The following is a 15,660-nucleotide window of genomic DNA, read 5'->3' as shown; positions in this document are numbered from 1 at the left end:
TGCACTGAACAGCACAGCTGAGAGGCCGACACCTCTGTGAACCCCACCCACTGCCCCCATAATCGGATGTAATCTCAGCCTGTGATCTTTATATCTTATTTCATCTTTTTTATTATTATAATTTTTTAAAATTTTTATATAAAATATAATAAATAATTTAATTTTTTAAAATTTTAAAATAATAATAATATTAAAAAATAATATTTTATTCAATTCATCTAAAATCATCTCGTATCACTATCCAAATGAGATATATTATGATATTATTACGGCACCTTATTCAAACATCCCTTTCTTTTATTTTAGTTTTGGGTCTTTATTGTAAATTGGCAAATTGAATTGGACAGGAGTATCCCCAAATCAATGGCCCTGAATCGATGTTTTGGGTTTTTTTTTCCCTTAATTTTTTGGTTAAATTTCGTCCAAACATTTTCATCATCTTCTTAAATACAAAACGATTTTAATTGCAAGAACAAATTTCTTGAGAAATATTTGAGGATTCATGTAGAATCTCAAGGCTGATAAGGATTAATGGTTGAACAAATTTGGATGCATATGATGAAATTATTGAATATGAGTAACATTAATTTCCTTTTTCTAACATACAAAATAGTCAATAGTAGTATCATTATTTTACAAAAACACCACATTGAGAATAATGATACATGAAAATCTTATGAACATTCAAATATCAATATTTAAAAGAATTAACAAATGTTTCTAAGTATTGAATAATTGAATACGAAGGCATCCTTAGAGCCAATATCAGGATATATATATATATATATAAGTTTTGTTATGTACAAATAAGTTTGCGTACCAATCTGCGTATTAATATTGTTGCCTTCATATTCTAAATTCAAATTAGCACTGTTTTCAATAAAATCTACTTTCTGACCAATCATATTGAATGAGTGCGCGTATTAGTGCGCAGAATCGCTTACAATTAAATTTTTCCTATATATATATATTAAGACAAGAAGCTCTGAGCTGTGTTCCAACACTTATCCAACTTCAAAACCTCTCCATATACATTCTCTAGAAAAGAAAACACAAAACGTGATGTAGGCTGTTTTACTGTATATGTATATTAGAGTAATTTACTCTTTGAATCTGTCAGAATATTTTATAAAGCACTTCACTTTTTCAATGTCATCAGTGACTTGAGAAATTCCATGACCTGCATTTCCAGATAAAACCATAGTCAAAAACCTTGAAAGCAACAACATAGAAACCCAAAATGTTCATAACTATAAAAATATGTTAAGTTCTTCAAGTCTCCCTCCATCACAAATAAAAGGGACAAGCAAAGAGCCAGTTTCCCCAGATTTTACATTCTATACTAAAATAAACCAAGGATAATCTTGTTCTTCATATATGATGGATGATGTGATTTTCATGGTAGCCATCCATGATCTCAAACAAGGTCTCCAAAAGAATTACTTGAGATAAAGAAAAACTTGTACCTCCAATGGATCCCTCAGCGAGTAAGCTGCATTGCTTTCCTTGGGAGCAGAACCGACTAAAATCCCATAACCTCGATTGCCCTCTCTCAAAACCTTTATACACGATCAATTCAATTTGATTGTTTAGATAATTCATGAACTCATCATGAAGAGTTTTTAACTTCAAGGTAAGTTATATATATATATATATTACCTTAAATGCATCTTCATCTGTCCGGTCATCTCCAACATATATGGGGAGCACATCATCACAGTGACTCAACCCTGAAACAGTTCTTTTCATAGTTAAGTATATATGGTGGCTGGATGCATGTAAAGGCTATATTAAAGGTCTGTAAACAATGGCATCCGAAGCAAAAAATAACTAACCCAGTGATTCCAGTAAAAACGTGACAGCTTTTCCCTTATCCCAATTGATCACAGGGCGAACCTCTAAAACCTAAAGATGAGATAAATTATATTAACTCAAACTAGAGGAATAAAATGAAAGTATTTATCAGGTCAGACGTTGGCTCTAGAGAATAATACCTTGCGACCATGAGTCAAACGCAGATGCGCGTAGTCTTTTAGAACATCATGGACACGTTGAGCTACTACAGTCCAACTCTGGATATAAAAATCCAGATCAAGTGCCAAAAACAAAAAAAAGAGTGCATAAGTAAATCAAAAGAGACATCCAACTATGCAAGTAACTGAGCAATAAAAAGGCATACCTTCTCATCTACATTACGGTAATGTACAGAGACACAGAACTTATTATTCTCAACTTTTGCTCCTACAATATCTTTGGTGCATTGAACAAGGGATCTAAAAACCTGCTCAAACATGAAAAAGGTCAGAATGGTATGATAGAGTGAAAGATTGGAACAACTTCTATGTTGTGTTACATGAGGCAATTATGATGAATCGTACGGAAAAGAGAAAACAAGAAAAATACACAGAATTTAACGTGGTTCGGCAGTGTGCCTACATCCACAGGAGCGGGGATTAAATTTTCACTAAACTCGAATTAGGGTTACATTATAAACCCTAGCCATACAAGAGGTATTAGAAAATTCTAATAATACCCTTGTACCATACCCTAGTCGTTCCGCTACGCTCCGCTTGGTAAGCTACGCTCTCCTCACTCCGCTCCGCTTCACTCTCGGCATCAGCCTGCTTTCTCTATATACATGTTTCACTCAATATGAGCCACATACTACAACATTCTACTTCCTAGCACTCAAGCAATTGAAGACAAGACTGATACACACCTCTTCAATCACAGGTAAAAATTCACCAGCAGGCTGGAACAAATTAACTTCCTTACCCTGTAATCAAAATCAGACATGAAATCAAAATCAGACAAAAGTTATTTAAATATATATATATATATATATCTTGAAGAAAAAGCGAAGAGAGATGTCATATAAAGAAGTTTATTAGGCCATTACCTGTTCATCCATCGATCTAATACAATTGGGCAGGTCATTAGATATGTGTTCTCTAACAGGACCCATGATATCCATCCCATGACTACCCGCATAATAGAGTTCTGTTAGCCTTACAAACTCATAAACCTGAATGAATAAGGGTGTGGGACGAGCAATTGTCAAAATCAATGACCGCAGTCAAAACATTTAACATTCAAAAGTAAATAAACATTCTTTTGATCTTAGAATGTATTTAGGTGTTCTTTTATATACTTCATGTGTACACGGGCTATACCTATTTCCTTTGTATCAATAAAATTATTCTTACTTATATAAAAATAAATAAATAAACAGACAAATGCAATGGAAGATGTAATTAAGAAAAAGATAATTTTTTGATTTGCAGCCATCCTAATTCAAATTTCACCACAAACTACCAAAGCTAAGAAGTTGCATCTTAAAATACCACAGCTTTCCAATTTGCATCTGGCATAGTGAAATCCCAGATTTTTTATAAATAAACTAAAATAAAAAGTGGTAGTTTAGGGGTGCAAAGTGAAATTTCCTCTAAGAAAAACTACTTAAAAAGAAGCCAACCCATTACCTTTTCACGGCTTCTTCCACTAATTATTGCTGTTGGGAAGTATTTTGCCACCTTTTTTACATTGGCACGCATCTGAAAAGGCTACAAAGTCAGAATGAAAAAATGATGGAGGAGAAAGAAAGAAGAACATAACCTTGAAAAAAAAAAAAAAACTTATCACATGTTTTTAATGAGAAGAAAAATATTACAGCATCAGACATGAATGCGCATTCAGGATTATCTACTATTGGAGAAAGTGTCCCATCATAATCCAGAAACAATGCTATTCTCTTTCCTTTTGCATGATTTGCTATTTGCTCAAATGACGCAATTGCTGATGGATACTTAGCCTGCAAAGGTAAAATAGAAACGTGCAAAGAACTGCGTAAACATCTCACCTACAAATTCCAGAAAGGAATAAAATAAAAGTAAAGAAAAAAAAAAAGAACATTAGCGAGAGAAGTGCAAAAATACCATCCAGGCATTGTATGCAACATCAGCATCAGTTGGTGAATACTCGTTGCTAACATCCTTGGTTATCTTCTTAGGAGGAGGAGATGAAGATTTCATGGCATCCAGCCAGATGCTAGATCGAAATTCATCAAGTATTCCAGTCTTCTTTCTAGGGATTGTCAAAAAAATGCCTGGAGGTAAAACTGCTAGTGGAGGTGAACAAGGAAACAGACTGGAATGCATGCCTAGTCTTGACTTGTTTATGGGAGCAGCAGGATCGGTAAGAACAGGAGCAGCATGATTTGACTTTAGGTCCATCAATCAAGATTTGTAGCACCACTTATATTGAAAAAACTATATAAGAATGTAACAGCAGATTAAGCTACAGAGATGAAGAGCAACAGATTAATCTCAGATATCTTCTTCACCCAACCTTTGTGTCTTCTTGTCACTACCACTCAGAAAGCAGTACATCAAATGCAGGATACCTGAAAAAAGATTTTGATAAGTGAAAACTAATGATCATAAAAACATGTTAACTACAAAGCAGTTGGATATGCAACATCAGAAGGTTGCTCATATAGAACAAGAGTAGACTCCGTACACATTATCATGCCCATAGCAATTGTATGGCTGAGGCAACAACTGTTATCTGGAGGGAGGGGGAGAGAGAGAGATGGACCAGCAAAAGGCAAGGATTCAATGATAACTGATGCTGCCAAATACATGCTCATGTAACAAGGATCCCAGAAATAATTTGAATGAAACTACACAAATGAGAATGTTGAAAACATGGTCATAAAAAATCTTTTGGAAAATAACTCTTAACATCTAAAACATAACCCTGTAAAAATTTGAAGCAATGAATTCCAAAAACAAAAGCCGAGAATATTTATGCTTACCCAATGCGATATGCCTAAAAATGCATGGTGGCATTTTTCTAAAGTGAAAAGAAGAAAAGACTTGCGTTTCCCCTTTATGTGACCTCTCACTCTATTCTTACTTTTGCTGTTCAGTCTTCTTCCAATTAAGTGAAGTTAATTCCACAGAAAATGGCTTGATAAAATGAAAAATGTCCTCTGTTTTTAAGAGTATAAGGGAAAATTTTTTAAAGCCATTATTAGAATTAGTGGTAAATAAAAAGCTCAACTTTGTGGTCAACTTCAATATCATATTTCACAACGAAGTAGTAGCAACTTTTTTTCCGGTTTTTTTTTTTTATAAGTAAAAAGAAATTTTATTCAACAAATGTAATAGGTGAAGCCCATGTACACAAGAAGTACACAAAAGAAAACACCTAATTACATTCTAAAAAAGGGATAAAGAAGACAGAAAATCATGAACTGAAGCTCCATCAAGCCCTAAAGCAGAAAACCATTGCATAGAAGTTATGTAAAGCTAAAATGGAGTTATGTATTTCTTGAAATTCCCTCTATTTAATACTATCCCAACCTCAACCTCCAATTCAAATATAGAAGTTATGTAAAAAGCTAAAAACGAGCAACTAGACCATTGCATAGAGTTGAAGACTGTGAATATGTGACAGCAATAGTGTCGGTCAATGTATTTGAAACAGCTTCTATATTTGATCGCAATAGTTGAAGACTGTGAATATGTGACAGCAGAATACAGGAATCATGCATGCTAAGATGTAAACCTTTGCTAAAACGATTGGTCGAACAATAAAAGCAGAGCAACCTTAACCGCAGAATACATATAGGTTTTCAAGTACTAATTCAATTATCACAATAACATTTTCTTTCAAACTGAAGGTTGATGGCCCACGTTGTTGATAACATCGTAAAGAATCCAAAGCGCTAAAATGAAAAGCTAATGTGAGAATTATAGAGGCAGTAACCAAAGATGATGACGAGAACATGGCTGCCTGCCTCTCGCTATGGAGAAAAGATTGTGTTGATCAGAAAAATCCATGAATAACCTATGCAACAAAAGAAAAAGAAAAGGCACTAAAATCTATTTGGATACTACAAATTATTGATCGCATGGTGCAAAGAAAAATCCAAACATTATTCATTGAGAGAAATTATTTCTCCAAACAGATATTTGAAAGAAGATAAATATTCAAGTAAACTCGTAAAGTGACATTGCTTGACGTGGTATGTCAGATTATTTATTGTATAATAAATCACGTAAAACTACGTTAATACGTGAGTTTACTTTTTATAGCAAAGAGTGTGGGCAACAAGTGGCTACTATAGAACATGACTTTTTCCAAATCGACATAGTTGAGAGGAAACAAAGCATGTGGGAATCATCAAACGTATGGACCCCATCAGAAAAAGATTCTTCCATGATACAAAGTTACAAACCACTATGGATGCCAAATGAAACGTTTTTAAAAATTCAGACATATTTTCTTGCTATCCCCCACATCCACAGTGACCACCAAAAAAAGGACACAAATTTTCAAATAATTTAATTGATATTACTTTTCCAAGTTCCAACCTTACATTATGATCAACTTTTATTGTCAATTTCTTGGAAGAGTACTACGTCAAAGACATGACTTGAATACATGTGATAAGAGCATTATCACCGAACAGCGGTTGCCAAAAGGCAGACTGGAAACCAAAAGAAGAAAACAAAGAAACATATCAAATCAAATTAGTCTTTTTTTTTTTTTTTTTTATGGAAACCAAATCAAACTCATCAAAAACTGCAAAGAGGGAGACTATTTAGAATCGATGTCGACAATTTCGGAGCGGCGGTAGGGAAAAACTGGAAAAAAAAAAAAATGACAAGTCGACCAAAGAGAATCAAACCCAAAATGCAATGAAAACCAGAGAAAAAACTCACACATATTAGCTATCGCGCATAAGTTGATTCAAAGAGAAAATAAAAAAGGAAAAAAAAATAGAAGCACCCAGATCAAAAGCTTTAAGAGTCTAAAATGGAGTTGGTCGAAGTCGAAATAGCACTGAATCCGAATAGTACAAGCCATTGACCATACAAGAAATCGAAACATTTCAAAGTGTAAGGAACCCATAATGGAACTTCAACGCTCAGACATGCATTCGATACAAGAACCAGCTTTTCTGAACCCAATCCAAACAGCAATTCGTGCAAAACTGATTAAGGCCATTTATAAATACAAACAGAAAAGGAAGAACACGAACCACAAACTTACTGAGGAATGCAGTGGCTTCAAGAACCCAACTACGTGAACCCGATATCGAGGAATGCAGCTGTCTAATCCAAAAACCTTCAGAAATTGCCACCAAAATGAATAACAAAACCAGTATTGACCAAGAAACGAAACGCTCTGTTTGAACTTATGCTTTCTCGCTGGAAGATTTTCTTGGGAGCCAAACAGGCAGGTAATAATAGACTAAGCAGCAGAAAATGAATGAGAATCACCAGCTGAAGAAGGAAGGAGCGAGCATGAAACTCCAGGATTCGCAGAGAACGAGAGACGAGCAAAAAAATGGACGCCAAAAACCAAAGAGAAGAAAGGGTAAAATGACAACTAAACAGAACTGTGGTATTTATATAGGTTCTTCTGTCTTTGACGAGACGTGCTTTCGCGGTTGGTTCGACTGGGGAAGCAGGTGCAGCCCCCCACGCTTTATTAGGCGATTGTTGACTAAACGCGCGTGGAATAGTAATTCCCTTTGCATTATTATTAATTGTTAATATAAAAATAATAAATAAATAAGGCAAGACTTTAGTTTTTGTGGTTCCCATCACGGAGGAGAATCTCGGATTGCGGACTAGGAGAAGACGTGGCAGTTGGAATCTAGCGGCCAAAGCAGGTAAGGGCACTTGTGTTAGTGTCTGTTATGACGTGGCCACGTTTTGGGGAACGGGCCCGCCAGGTAAGCATCTGAACCTGTCAGACTGTGTTGTCGTTTTCAATCGCTAGCGGTCGTTGACGAGGTATGGTTTTCTTAAGTCTTTTTTTTCATTCTCAAATCTATTTTTTGTAAAGAAATAAAGAAATAATAGTTATAGTTGTGAGTGTATAAATATCATATAATCGTTTTAAAAAAATAAATAAATATAAAATTTATATAAAAAATTTAATATTTTAATAAAAAATATATTTTTTTTAAAGTGACTGTATAACATTTATATATTTTACGATTGTATATAATATTATTCTAAAAAATATATAAATTATAATATTTAATGGTGATTGGTGGGGGTAAACTTTAGACGTATAAATCAATTTTCTGATAGTAGGACCATTCCTTTTTTTAAATATTCAAGAATGATATTATTTAAATATTATTTTTTTATATATATTTATAAGTTTTGTATGTCAATATACCACTTATTAAAAAACTCTATATAATGATAAAAAAAATATAAATATAAATATTTTAATCATTATTAAAACTACTTCAATAACATGATGGGTGTGTCAAAAAATAAACTTATAAATAATATCTTTTAAAAACAAATTCACGTGATGATATTTATCATAAAGTTTCATTAAAAAAAACAAATAAAATTGACAGAGTTATTACTCGTATACAGTTTTTAGCTGTCTAAAATTTAATTTTTTCTTTTATTTAAGTTGATGAATGTGAGACCTTGCTTGGATCAAAGTTTAAAAAAAAATAACATTTTAATACTAATTGTATTAAAGTTGTGTACAAGTTTTAACTATATAATTGGACAAAGAAAAATATCACATAAGAATTTATTTGGATATTAAAAATATTTATAAATAATAATGAAATAGTTTGAATTATTATATTTTATTAAATTTTAAAAAATGAGATAAAAAAATTAAATAATAAAATAGTTTGAATTAGTGGAAGAAGTAAAAGTGCCGTTTGCATTAGTTGAAGACAGAGGTGAGGAGGAATTTGGAAAGGTTCTAACTAGCTGGCTGGCTGGCTGGCTATAGAAACTTGTTTGTCAAGAAAAGATATCGCCAATTTAATTTATTTTAAGTTAATGTTTGGACCCCAAACCGAAGAATCTTCCGTTTTTTCAACGCTGTTACTTGTGGTCAAAGTCAGACACTGCTGCTCCTTTTACAGGGCAGTTTTTTTTTTTTTTCAAGGGTTTTAATCGCACTTTTTTTTAATAATTTATTTCATTTAATTATTATAATTTATTTAAATTTTTATATAAAATAAAATAAATAATTTATTTTTTAAAAATATCAAAATAAAAAAAATATTTTATTTTATTTTAAATTTTAATTTCATATGCAAAAACAAACAATCCTAACTCTTGTGCAACTGAATTTAGCATTTGCATTTTGCAAAAAATATTTCCTCCGATTTTAATTTGGTTTTGAATTCTCTTTTTCTTGGAAGGTATTTTTATTTTTCATCTTATATTTTATTATTCTCAATTATGTATATATATATTAATATGATATATTTAAGTGATAATTACTATAATCACTTAAAGGCAATCACTTAAAATATGTCACATTTTAAATATGATTAAGAGTGATATCATATGCATGAATGAGAATATTACTCTTTTACTTTTGTTCAAATTGCACTAAGTTCATTAGCATCAATTTTACTCTACATTCCACGCTCCATGTCACATATAAAATCTTTATTTGGATAAAAAAGAAATTATCCAATAAAAAAATAGAGGATAAATAGTAATATTGTTTATTTTGTCAAATTACCATATCAACTATGTTTGGCACACATGAGCATATTAATGTAAAACCAATGTGTGCAAAGCATTGTAATGTTTACTGATCTCGTGGTTGGCATGCTATATAATTATGCAAATCAAATTTAAAAACGCATAATCATATCTCACGAGCATTTTTTTTTAAACAAAAAAGCCATTGATTTTGTGTTTTTTATTTTATTTTATATATATATATATATGTATATATATACTATATATACTATATAACTATAAAATAACAAAGCTTAACACAAACCGATGAGATTACGAGTCATGTCATTGTATCTCGCCAAGATCCTTCATCAAAATTATACTGGAAAACATGTTCGTTTAACTACACAATATATCTCAAAATATTTTCATATTCTCAAATATTTTATTTTCAAACATCACTTAAGTCAAAATATTTTCAATTTCAAATCTTAATTTGTTCATATAATCATTACAACTTTCTCAAACAAAACACAATAAATAATATTACTTATTCAAATTTCATAACAAAAATAATTTTAAAAAACACAATAAAACAATTTTGTAACTTTATAATATTTTAATTTTTTATTTTTCAAAATCTAATAAAATATCTTAACTCAAATTATTCCGTTACTATTCACAAATATATTGATATTCTAACAATAAATCTTCCCAACCTCCTAACACTCCACACTCCACATTTTTTTTAATTTTAATTATTTTTTTCTTTTATCAAATATTTATTATATGAATAATGAATAGAAAATTTAAAATAATTTAAAAAGAATAAACTCAAAAAAATTTTTAAAAAAAATATTAAAAAATTTAAAAATTTAAAAAGATGTAGAGTGTGGAGTGTGGTGGAGGTTGTGTAGCAAAACTCAAAATATATTGTTAGAATATTATTTTTTAACATTATTATTATTTTGAGATCTGAAAAAGTTAAATTATTTATTACATTTTGTGTAAAATTTTAAAAGAGTTGTAATAATAAAATGAAATGAGATAAGATGAAATCATTTTTATATTGAATGAGACCTAAATGTCCAAACCGACCGTATCATATTTGGTTGGCATGCGTAGCTTTTTCAGTAAATTTTGGAGAACCCCCGAGTGTTAAGAGCTTGCCTCTTTAGTTATAGCAGAACATATAGTTTATGTTTTCCCACGTTAAGATAGAAGCTCTTCCTTGCAAATTAAACATGGAAAATCTTTCCTTGCAAAGGAGAAGTGCTGCAGTCATAAAGTAATTTTACAAATTAAAGTGACTTAATGTAATCCGTTACAGCTGTTTCATAAAAAAATAACTTTGTCTGACAAATTATATCAAAATACATATATTTATAAGATTACTTTAGTATAATCATTTTGTGATTAGCTTTTCTATGCGATAATGCAGCCAGGTTTTGTTGCTACAAGCATGTTTTGTATTTAAACTACATCTATGTTTTTATATTATTCAATTGAAAGTAGCCCATTTTACAACATGCGATGAAAACAGTTTTAAAAAAAAAAATACCCCTTAGAACAGATTTTCTTCATTTTGGACAATACAGAGACTGCTAATGAGCCATTTAGATTGGCCCTATTTAGTGTTACATCTTAAGTTTTTGTTTTTCCGCAGTCTTTGGTACTACTCAAAGAAACTAATCACCGAAACCAGAGAAAACCTCTCGACCATGTCATCTGCCTCAATCGTCCCTGTTGACCATGGAACTGCATTTTCTGCCATGAGTAGATTTTGACATTTTTTTTCCTGGATATGCCATGAGTATAATACAATCAATTCTGCACGATTTAAAGAAAATAACATTCCCCCAAACGACAAAAATATAGGAACGACTGTTGACTTTAACAAATTGAAGGATGTGACAAATGTGATAGAGAAGATAGCCTAAAACCAATTTAGCAGAGAACATGGCCGGCCCTCAGAGAGCTAGATGGTGAAAAAAGATCAATGCAAAGTGGTTGGGATGAAGGCTTTCCTGGGTTGAGAACATTAAAAATTAACACTACCGGCCAGTTCCACACATTACACACACAAATCGGAGTGCTATGATCAGCCATCTTAAAGTCTTCTAAATCTGGTAAAACTCTTGGAAGCAGTGGGAGAAGTCCAAGCAGTACACAACTCAATACAAGAGAGAGGGCCATTTAAAGTCTTCTAGATCTTCTCAAATGGGTCAAAACCTCCTAGCCAGTAACACTTTATAACACCAGAAGGAAACTAAAATAGTGGTGAATTGTCGCATTACCATTCCCTCAGAGGGATGCTTTGAAGGCGTTGGCACTCTCCTCTTCCCGATTAAGCATTTGGACAACCCGTGCCACACCTGCAGCAATTTCCTTCTGAATGACACCATCAGGCATATCAAAAGTCCTCCTCCTCATGGATAGTGATTTACCAGGAGGCTGTGGGTCCACTACATCGAGCATTGCCTCTAACTCATCCACCATTGACCTCTTTGCAGCACGCACCATGAGGTCAGCTCCCTGTTGAAATGCAGCATTGAATCCCCATAAAGGGAACCAATAATCACTATTGTCTTGTTTTAACTGTAAACTTTCAACTTTTCATTACTAAAAACTAATTGGGTTTCAAAAATTATCAGCCATCTCCAAGTGTAACAGAGAAGATCAGGGGATAATTGAGGACACAGTTCTCACATTTGAACCGAAACAAGGTTCACTATCTTTCTGAGACCAGATTCAAATAATCAAAACGAAGGCCAATATACTTGCACAATGAGCATCCTTAAAAGGTTCTAACACATTCACAAAGTGAAAGTAGAAGCGAATAAGATGGGAGCTACCTCAATGGCTTCAACTGTAAGGAGAAGGACAATAATTCTTTCTGAGAACCTCTGACGCTCTTCTGCATCTTGAGCTACACGACGACGGTAGGAGAAATTATTGAACAATACTCTGATCTCCTTCAACTTGGTCTTGGCAACTGCTAAATCTCTAAGGGCACGAAGCGCCTGTGATCTACGGATCAGATAAGCTCTAAAGCTCATCTGAATCATCAACGCAGCATCTAGGGGAGATAGTTCCTTCTTCTTACCTTTGCTCCTTTCAATAGCTCCAACTCTCTTGGCAAAGGCCTTCAAGATATGGCAGAATACAAAAGGTCTCAGTCTATTAAATGATCGATCGAATAAAACAATATCGAACTATTTGGGATCCATCAATAAACCAAAAATGTATTTCGGTGAAAAGATAATCGGCATACTAAATTCACATAACCCTAGAAGTGACAATTCAAGCTTGAACAAAAGAAAGGTGGGGAAAAAAATCAAACTTTACCACTTGGGAAGCACAAAGAAATAAAAAACAAGTCAATAAATTATTAAGCTTTAAGTGCATTCTCCTTGTCCACAGTACGCCGTACTGGGACAAACATCTTCAGTCGAGATAACCACAACCACAGAGGATTATTCAAATGAAATCGAGCATAAATAGAGGTTTAAATTTAATTTAAGTAAAACCTGTCTTAAAACCACAGCCCCATGATCTACTGGCTCTTCGATCTCCACAAAAAGCGTGTCACTCTCTCCCTTCGTCTTCTTTTTCTTCTTCTCCTTCGCCTCCTTCCTCTTTGATCCACTATGATCATCGGCGTCGCCACTTGATGCTTTGAACGTGTACGTCCGCTCGATCGGACGGCCCCCTTCTCCCCTCCCGTTAATCTCAGCCGACCACTTATAGTTCTTCTTAATACCTCCCTTCTCCTTCCTCCCTTCTTTGATCTCCGTCGTCCATTTGTACTTCCGATCCACTCCGTCGTTCTCCGGGCTCTTGATCTCCGCCGTCCAAGTGTACTTCCGGTCGCCGCCCTTGGACCTCGAGCTGAGTAGCCGGTCGAAACGCGACTCCAGCAGGCTTACTCGGTCGGACAGACTCTGCAAGTAAAAAGACTGGGCTCCGAGACTGTCGAATCGCTGAAGTCGTCTATAAGAAGAAATCGACGGCGTTTCATTGAAGCAGACAAGATCGGTGACCGTTTCGAAGAAATCTATGGGGCCATGGCCAGGGTAAATGTTTGGGAGATCGAGATCGAGATCATCCTCTTTTACAAAAAAAGGGAAAGGTAGGGTTTTGGGGGCAAAAATGGAGGTATCTCGGAGGAAGAGGGGAGGGTAGTAGGAGGGCTCGATGAGCTCGAATCGCCTGAGCAGGCTCATTGTTTGCTAAGTTAAAAGGTTGAATCTCGGTCGATGAGAGTGAACTAAAGAGAACTTAAACAGAGTTAGGGTTTAAATAGTGAGCTTGATTTTGCTTCAGAAGCAGCGATGACGATGACGATGATGATTCATTATCTATCTATAAAGACGTGGAAAGGTGGAAAGGTGAAAGATGTAGAAGAAGACGACGAAATCGTGAAAGGAACGAGGAAATGTGAAAACATTGGGCGGTGGCGGTTAAACTGGAATTTCACTATTCATATAAAAAAAAGGGCAGCGTTAAAGCAATTTGGAGGGTGGAGTGGTGGAATTACCGGGCGTGGTGGATGAGGTACGCCGCATATTTGAGGACGAGAGTAACCATGAGTCACAGCAAATCTGTTTGTGGGACTGGGATTGCACTCGGATGGATATTTCATATTCATATGGATATGGACATGGATGCAAAGTTCAGGTCACGTGAGTTTTCTTTTCCTATTTTTTGTGACCCCACGTGCTGCTGCATAATTGGATGGATAACGTTACTTGTAGCCATTTAATAGTAAGACAAGTAGTTATATAAATTCAGATCTAAACTCTTTAAAAAAAAAAAAAAACAGTTAAAATAGTCCATGACGAAAGAGAATCCCAATAGAAAATAAATCACAAGGGTAGATAAGATAGATTATATTTATCAAAAAAGAAAGAAAGAAAAAAGATAGATGATAGCTTGGGAATTATATACGTCGAGATATAGGATTAGCCATTATTTTATGCGTGATTGAAGCGAAGCTCCGTTAATTTTTTTTGGCACTTTGTTGATACAAAAATTTAACCCATAATTGTGGTTTATTATGGGGTAAATCGACCCTATTCTGCAATGCTTAATTTTATAGCTTAGTTTGGATTGAGAAATACTTTCAATTCATCTCATTTTATTATTACAACTTTCATAAATTTTCTTACAAAATATAATAAACAGTTTAAATTTTTTAAATCTCAAAATAATAAATAATATTAAAAAATAATACTCTAACAATATTTTATTCAATTTTATCTGATTAACTCATTTCATCTCAACTCACTATCCAAACCTATATGAAATCGAAACCTTTACATGTAAATTTTCATGTTTTCTCAACTATTAATGCTACATCTTCACTATGCCAATTGCATCAATAATCATAACGACCCTAATTATATATCTACAAATAATAATAAAAAACTACATTTTTTGGTAAATAAACCACCTTTTAAGAGTGATGACAAATATATAATTTCTAAGTAGGAATCAGAAAGGTTCCTGGTTCCACAGAATGAAAGCAACATGCAGAAAACTTCCCCCCCATCACATGATAACCCATCAAAGTCATACCAAGCACCACCCCAATAGCCATGGCCCCAAATAAACTCCCGATCCCAACTCTCCTTTCTTCTCCCTTCACCTCCTTCTTTGACTCCATCTCAACCCTGATCTCCTCCTTCGCCTTTTCCTCAACCGGACAGTCGGACAATTCCTGATCCTGCAACTGATCACTTTCATGCTTCATATCTCCGCGAAACTTCACCAGCGCATTGTTTTCCACCATTAAGCCTGATGACAACCATCCGGCCGGTTCGTCGTCTTCTTCTTCGTAAAGTACAGGCGAGCCCAAGTCACCGTCGCCGTCGTCAGAGGCCTCCCCATCGTCGTTGAGACCTGACTCGGTGCAAGAACATGTCGAAGCGGTATCGTCAATGACATGGTTAAGCTCCGAGGTTTTGAAACGTCCGTCCCAGCCATTGAAATCGGACTCGAGTCGGGCGAGTCGGTGTTCGATGTGGTGCAAATGGTGGGGCTTCGATGGATGAGATGCGATCTCGGCTGACAGGAGGTTTTTGAGGAACACAAATCTCTGTTTGATGTCTTGGAGGACAAGTTGGGAGCATGGGGAGTTAACGGCGAGAGAGAAGACAGAGTACTTGAGTACAGACTC

General features: G+C 34.2%; 2 protein-coding genes across 8 annotated transcripts; both read right to left on the bottom strand.

Annotated features, from left to right (window-relative positions):
- Window positions 1–916: 916 nt before the first annotated feature.
- LOC109014082 (probable trehalose-phosphate phosphatase F) lies at window positions 917–7,387 on the bottom strand. Of its 7 annotated transcripts, none has more exons than XM_018996399.2 (15): window positions 7,063–7,387; window positions 5,773–5,853; window positions 4,519–4,566; window positions 3,936–4,402; window positions 3,671–3,811; window positions 3,483–3,554; window positions 2,900–3,025; window positions 2,720–2,776; window positions 2,547–2,630; window positions 2,180–2,281; window positions 1,995–2,072; window positions 1,836–1,905; window positions 1,660–1,730; window positions 1,467–1,559; window positions 917–1,180 (listed from the first exon to the last, which is right to left on the bottom strand). In XM_018996399.2, the coding sequence occupies exons 4-15, from the start codon at window positions 4,230–4,232 to the stop codon at window positions 1,139–1,141; spliced, it is 1,233 nt and encodes a 410-aa protein (XP_018851944.1). In that variant the 5' UTR covers window positions 4,233–4,402; window positions 4,519–4,566; window positions 5,773–5,853; window positions 7,063–7,387; the 3' UTR covers window positions 917–1,138. The 7 variants fall into 7 exon arrangements, with proteins under 7 accessions (XP_018851944.1, XP_035550238.1, XP_018851947.1 ...); XM_035694345.1 differs by lacking the exon at window positions 4,519–4,566 and having other exon boundaries at window positions 3,936–4,268; window positions 4,348–4,402; XM_018996402.2 differs by lacking the exons at window positions 4,519–4,566; window positions 5,773–5,853 and having other exon boundaries at window positions 3,936–4,268; window positions 4,348–4,402; window positions 7,052–7,387.
- Window positions 7,388–11,043: 3,656 nt separating this feature from the next.
- On the bottom strand, window positions 11,044–14,042 carry LOC109014081 (BAG family molecular chaperone regulator 7-like). The gene is made up of 4 exons (XM_018996396.2): window positions 13,010–14,042; window positions 12,335–12,625; window positions 11,777–12,014; window positions 11,044–11,277 (listed from the first exon to the last, which is right to left on the bottom strand). Exons 1-3 carry the CDS (start codon window positions 13,703–13,705, stop codon window positions 11,784–11,786), a joined length of 1,218 nt encoding a protein of 405 aa, XP_018851941.1. The 5' UTR covers window positions 13,706–14,042; the 3' UTR covers window positions 11,044–11,277; window positions 11,777–11,783.
- Between the last annotated feature and the right edge of the window lie 1,618 nt (window positions 14,043–15,660).

This window comes from Juglans regia, chromosome 10, assembly GCF_001411555.2.
Source record: "Juglans regia cultivar Chandler chromosome 10, Walnut 2.0, whole genome shotgun sequence".
NCBI classification, from domain to species: domain Eukaryota; kingdom Viridiplantae; phylum Streptophyta; class Magnoliopsida; order Fagales; family Juglandaceae; genus Juglans; species Juglans regia.
The sequence above is the reverse complement of the archived record's forward strand: the minus strand, read 5'-3'. Positions and strand labels throughout refer to the sequence as shown.

Bases quoted from the DNA above. Each gene is read 5' to 3' on its own strand.
- LOC109014081 (XM_018996396.2), bottom strand. From the start codon at position 13,705: ATGAGCCTGCTCAGGCGATTCGAGCTCATCGAGCCCTCCTACTACCCT. The intron at 12,626-13,009 runs GTTTTACTTAAA...CATATCTTGAAG, and splicing joins GGGCTGTGGTTTTAAGACAG to GCCTTTGCCAAGAGAGTTGG. The intron at 12,015-12,334 runs GTAGCTCCCATC...GCATTTCAACAG, and splicing joins TTACAGTTGAAGCCATTGAG to GGAGCTGACCTCATGGTGCG.
- LOC109014082 (XM_018996402.2), bottom strand. From the start codon at position 4,232: ATGGACCTAAAGTCAAATCATGCTGCTCCTGTTCTTACCGATCCTGCT. The intron at 3,026-3,482 runs GTAATGGGTTGG...TTATTCATTCAG, and splicing joins GTGGAAGAAGCCGTGAAAAG to GTTTATGAGTTTGTAAGGCT. The intron at 2,282-2,546 runs GTATGGTACAAG...ATGTTTGAGCAG, and splicing joins AGCGTAGCGGAACGACTAGG to GTTTTTAGATCCCTTGTTCA.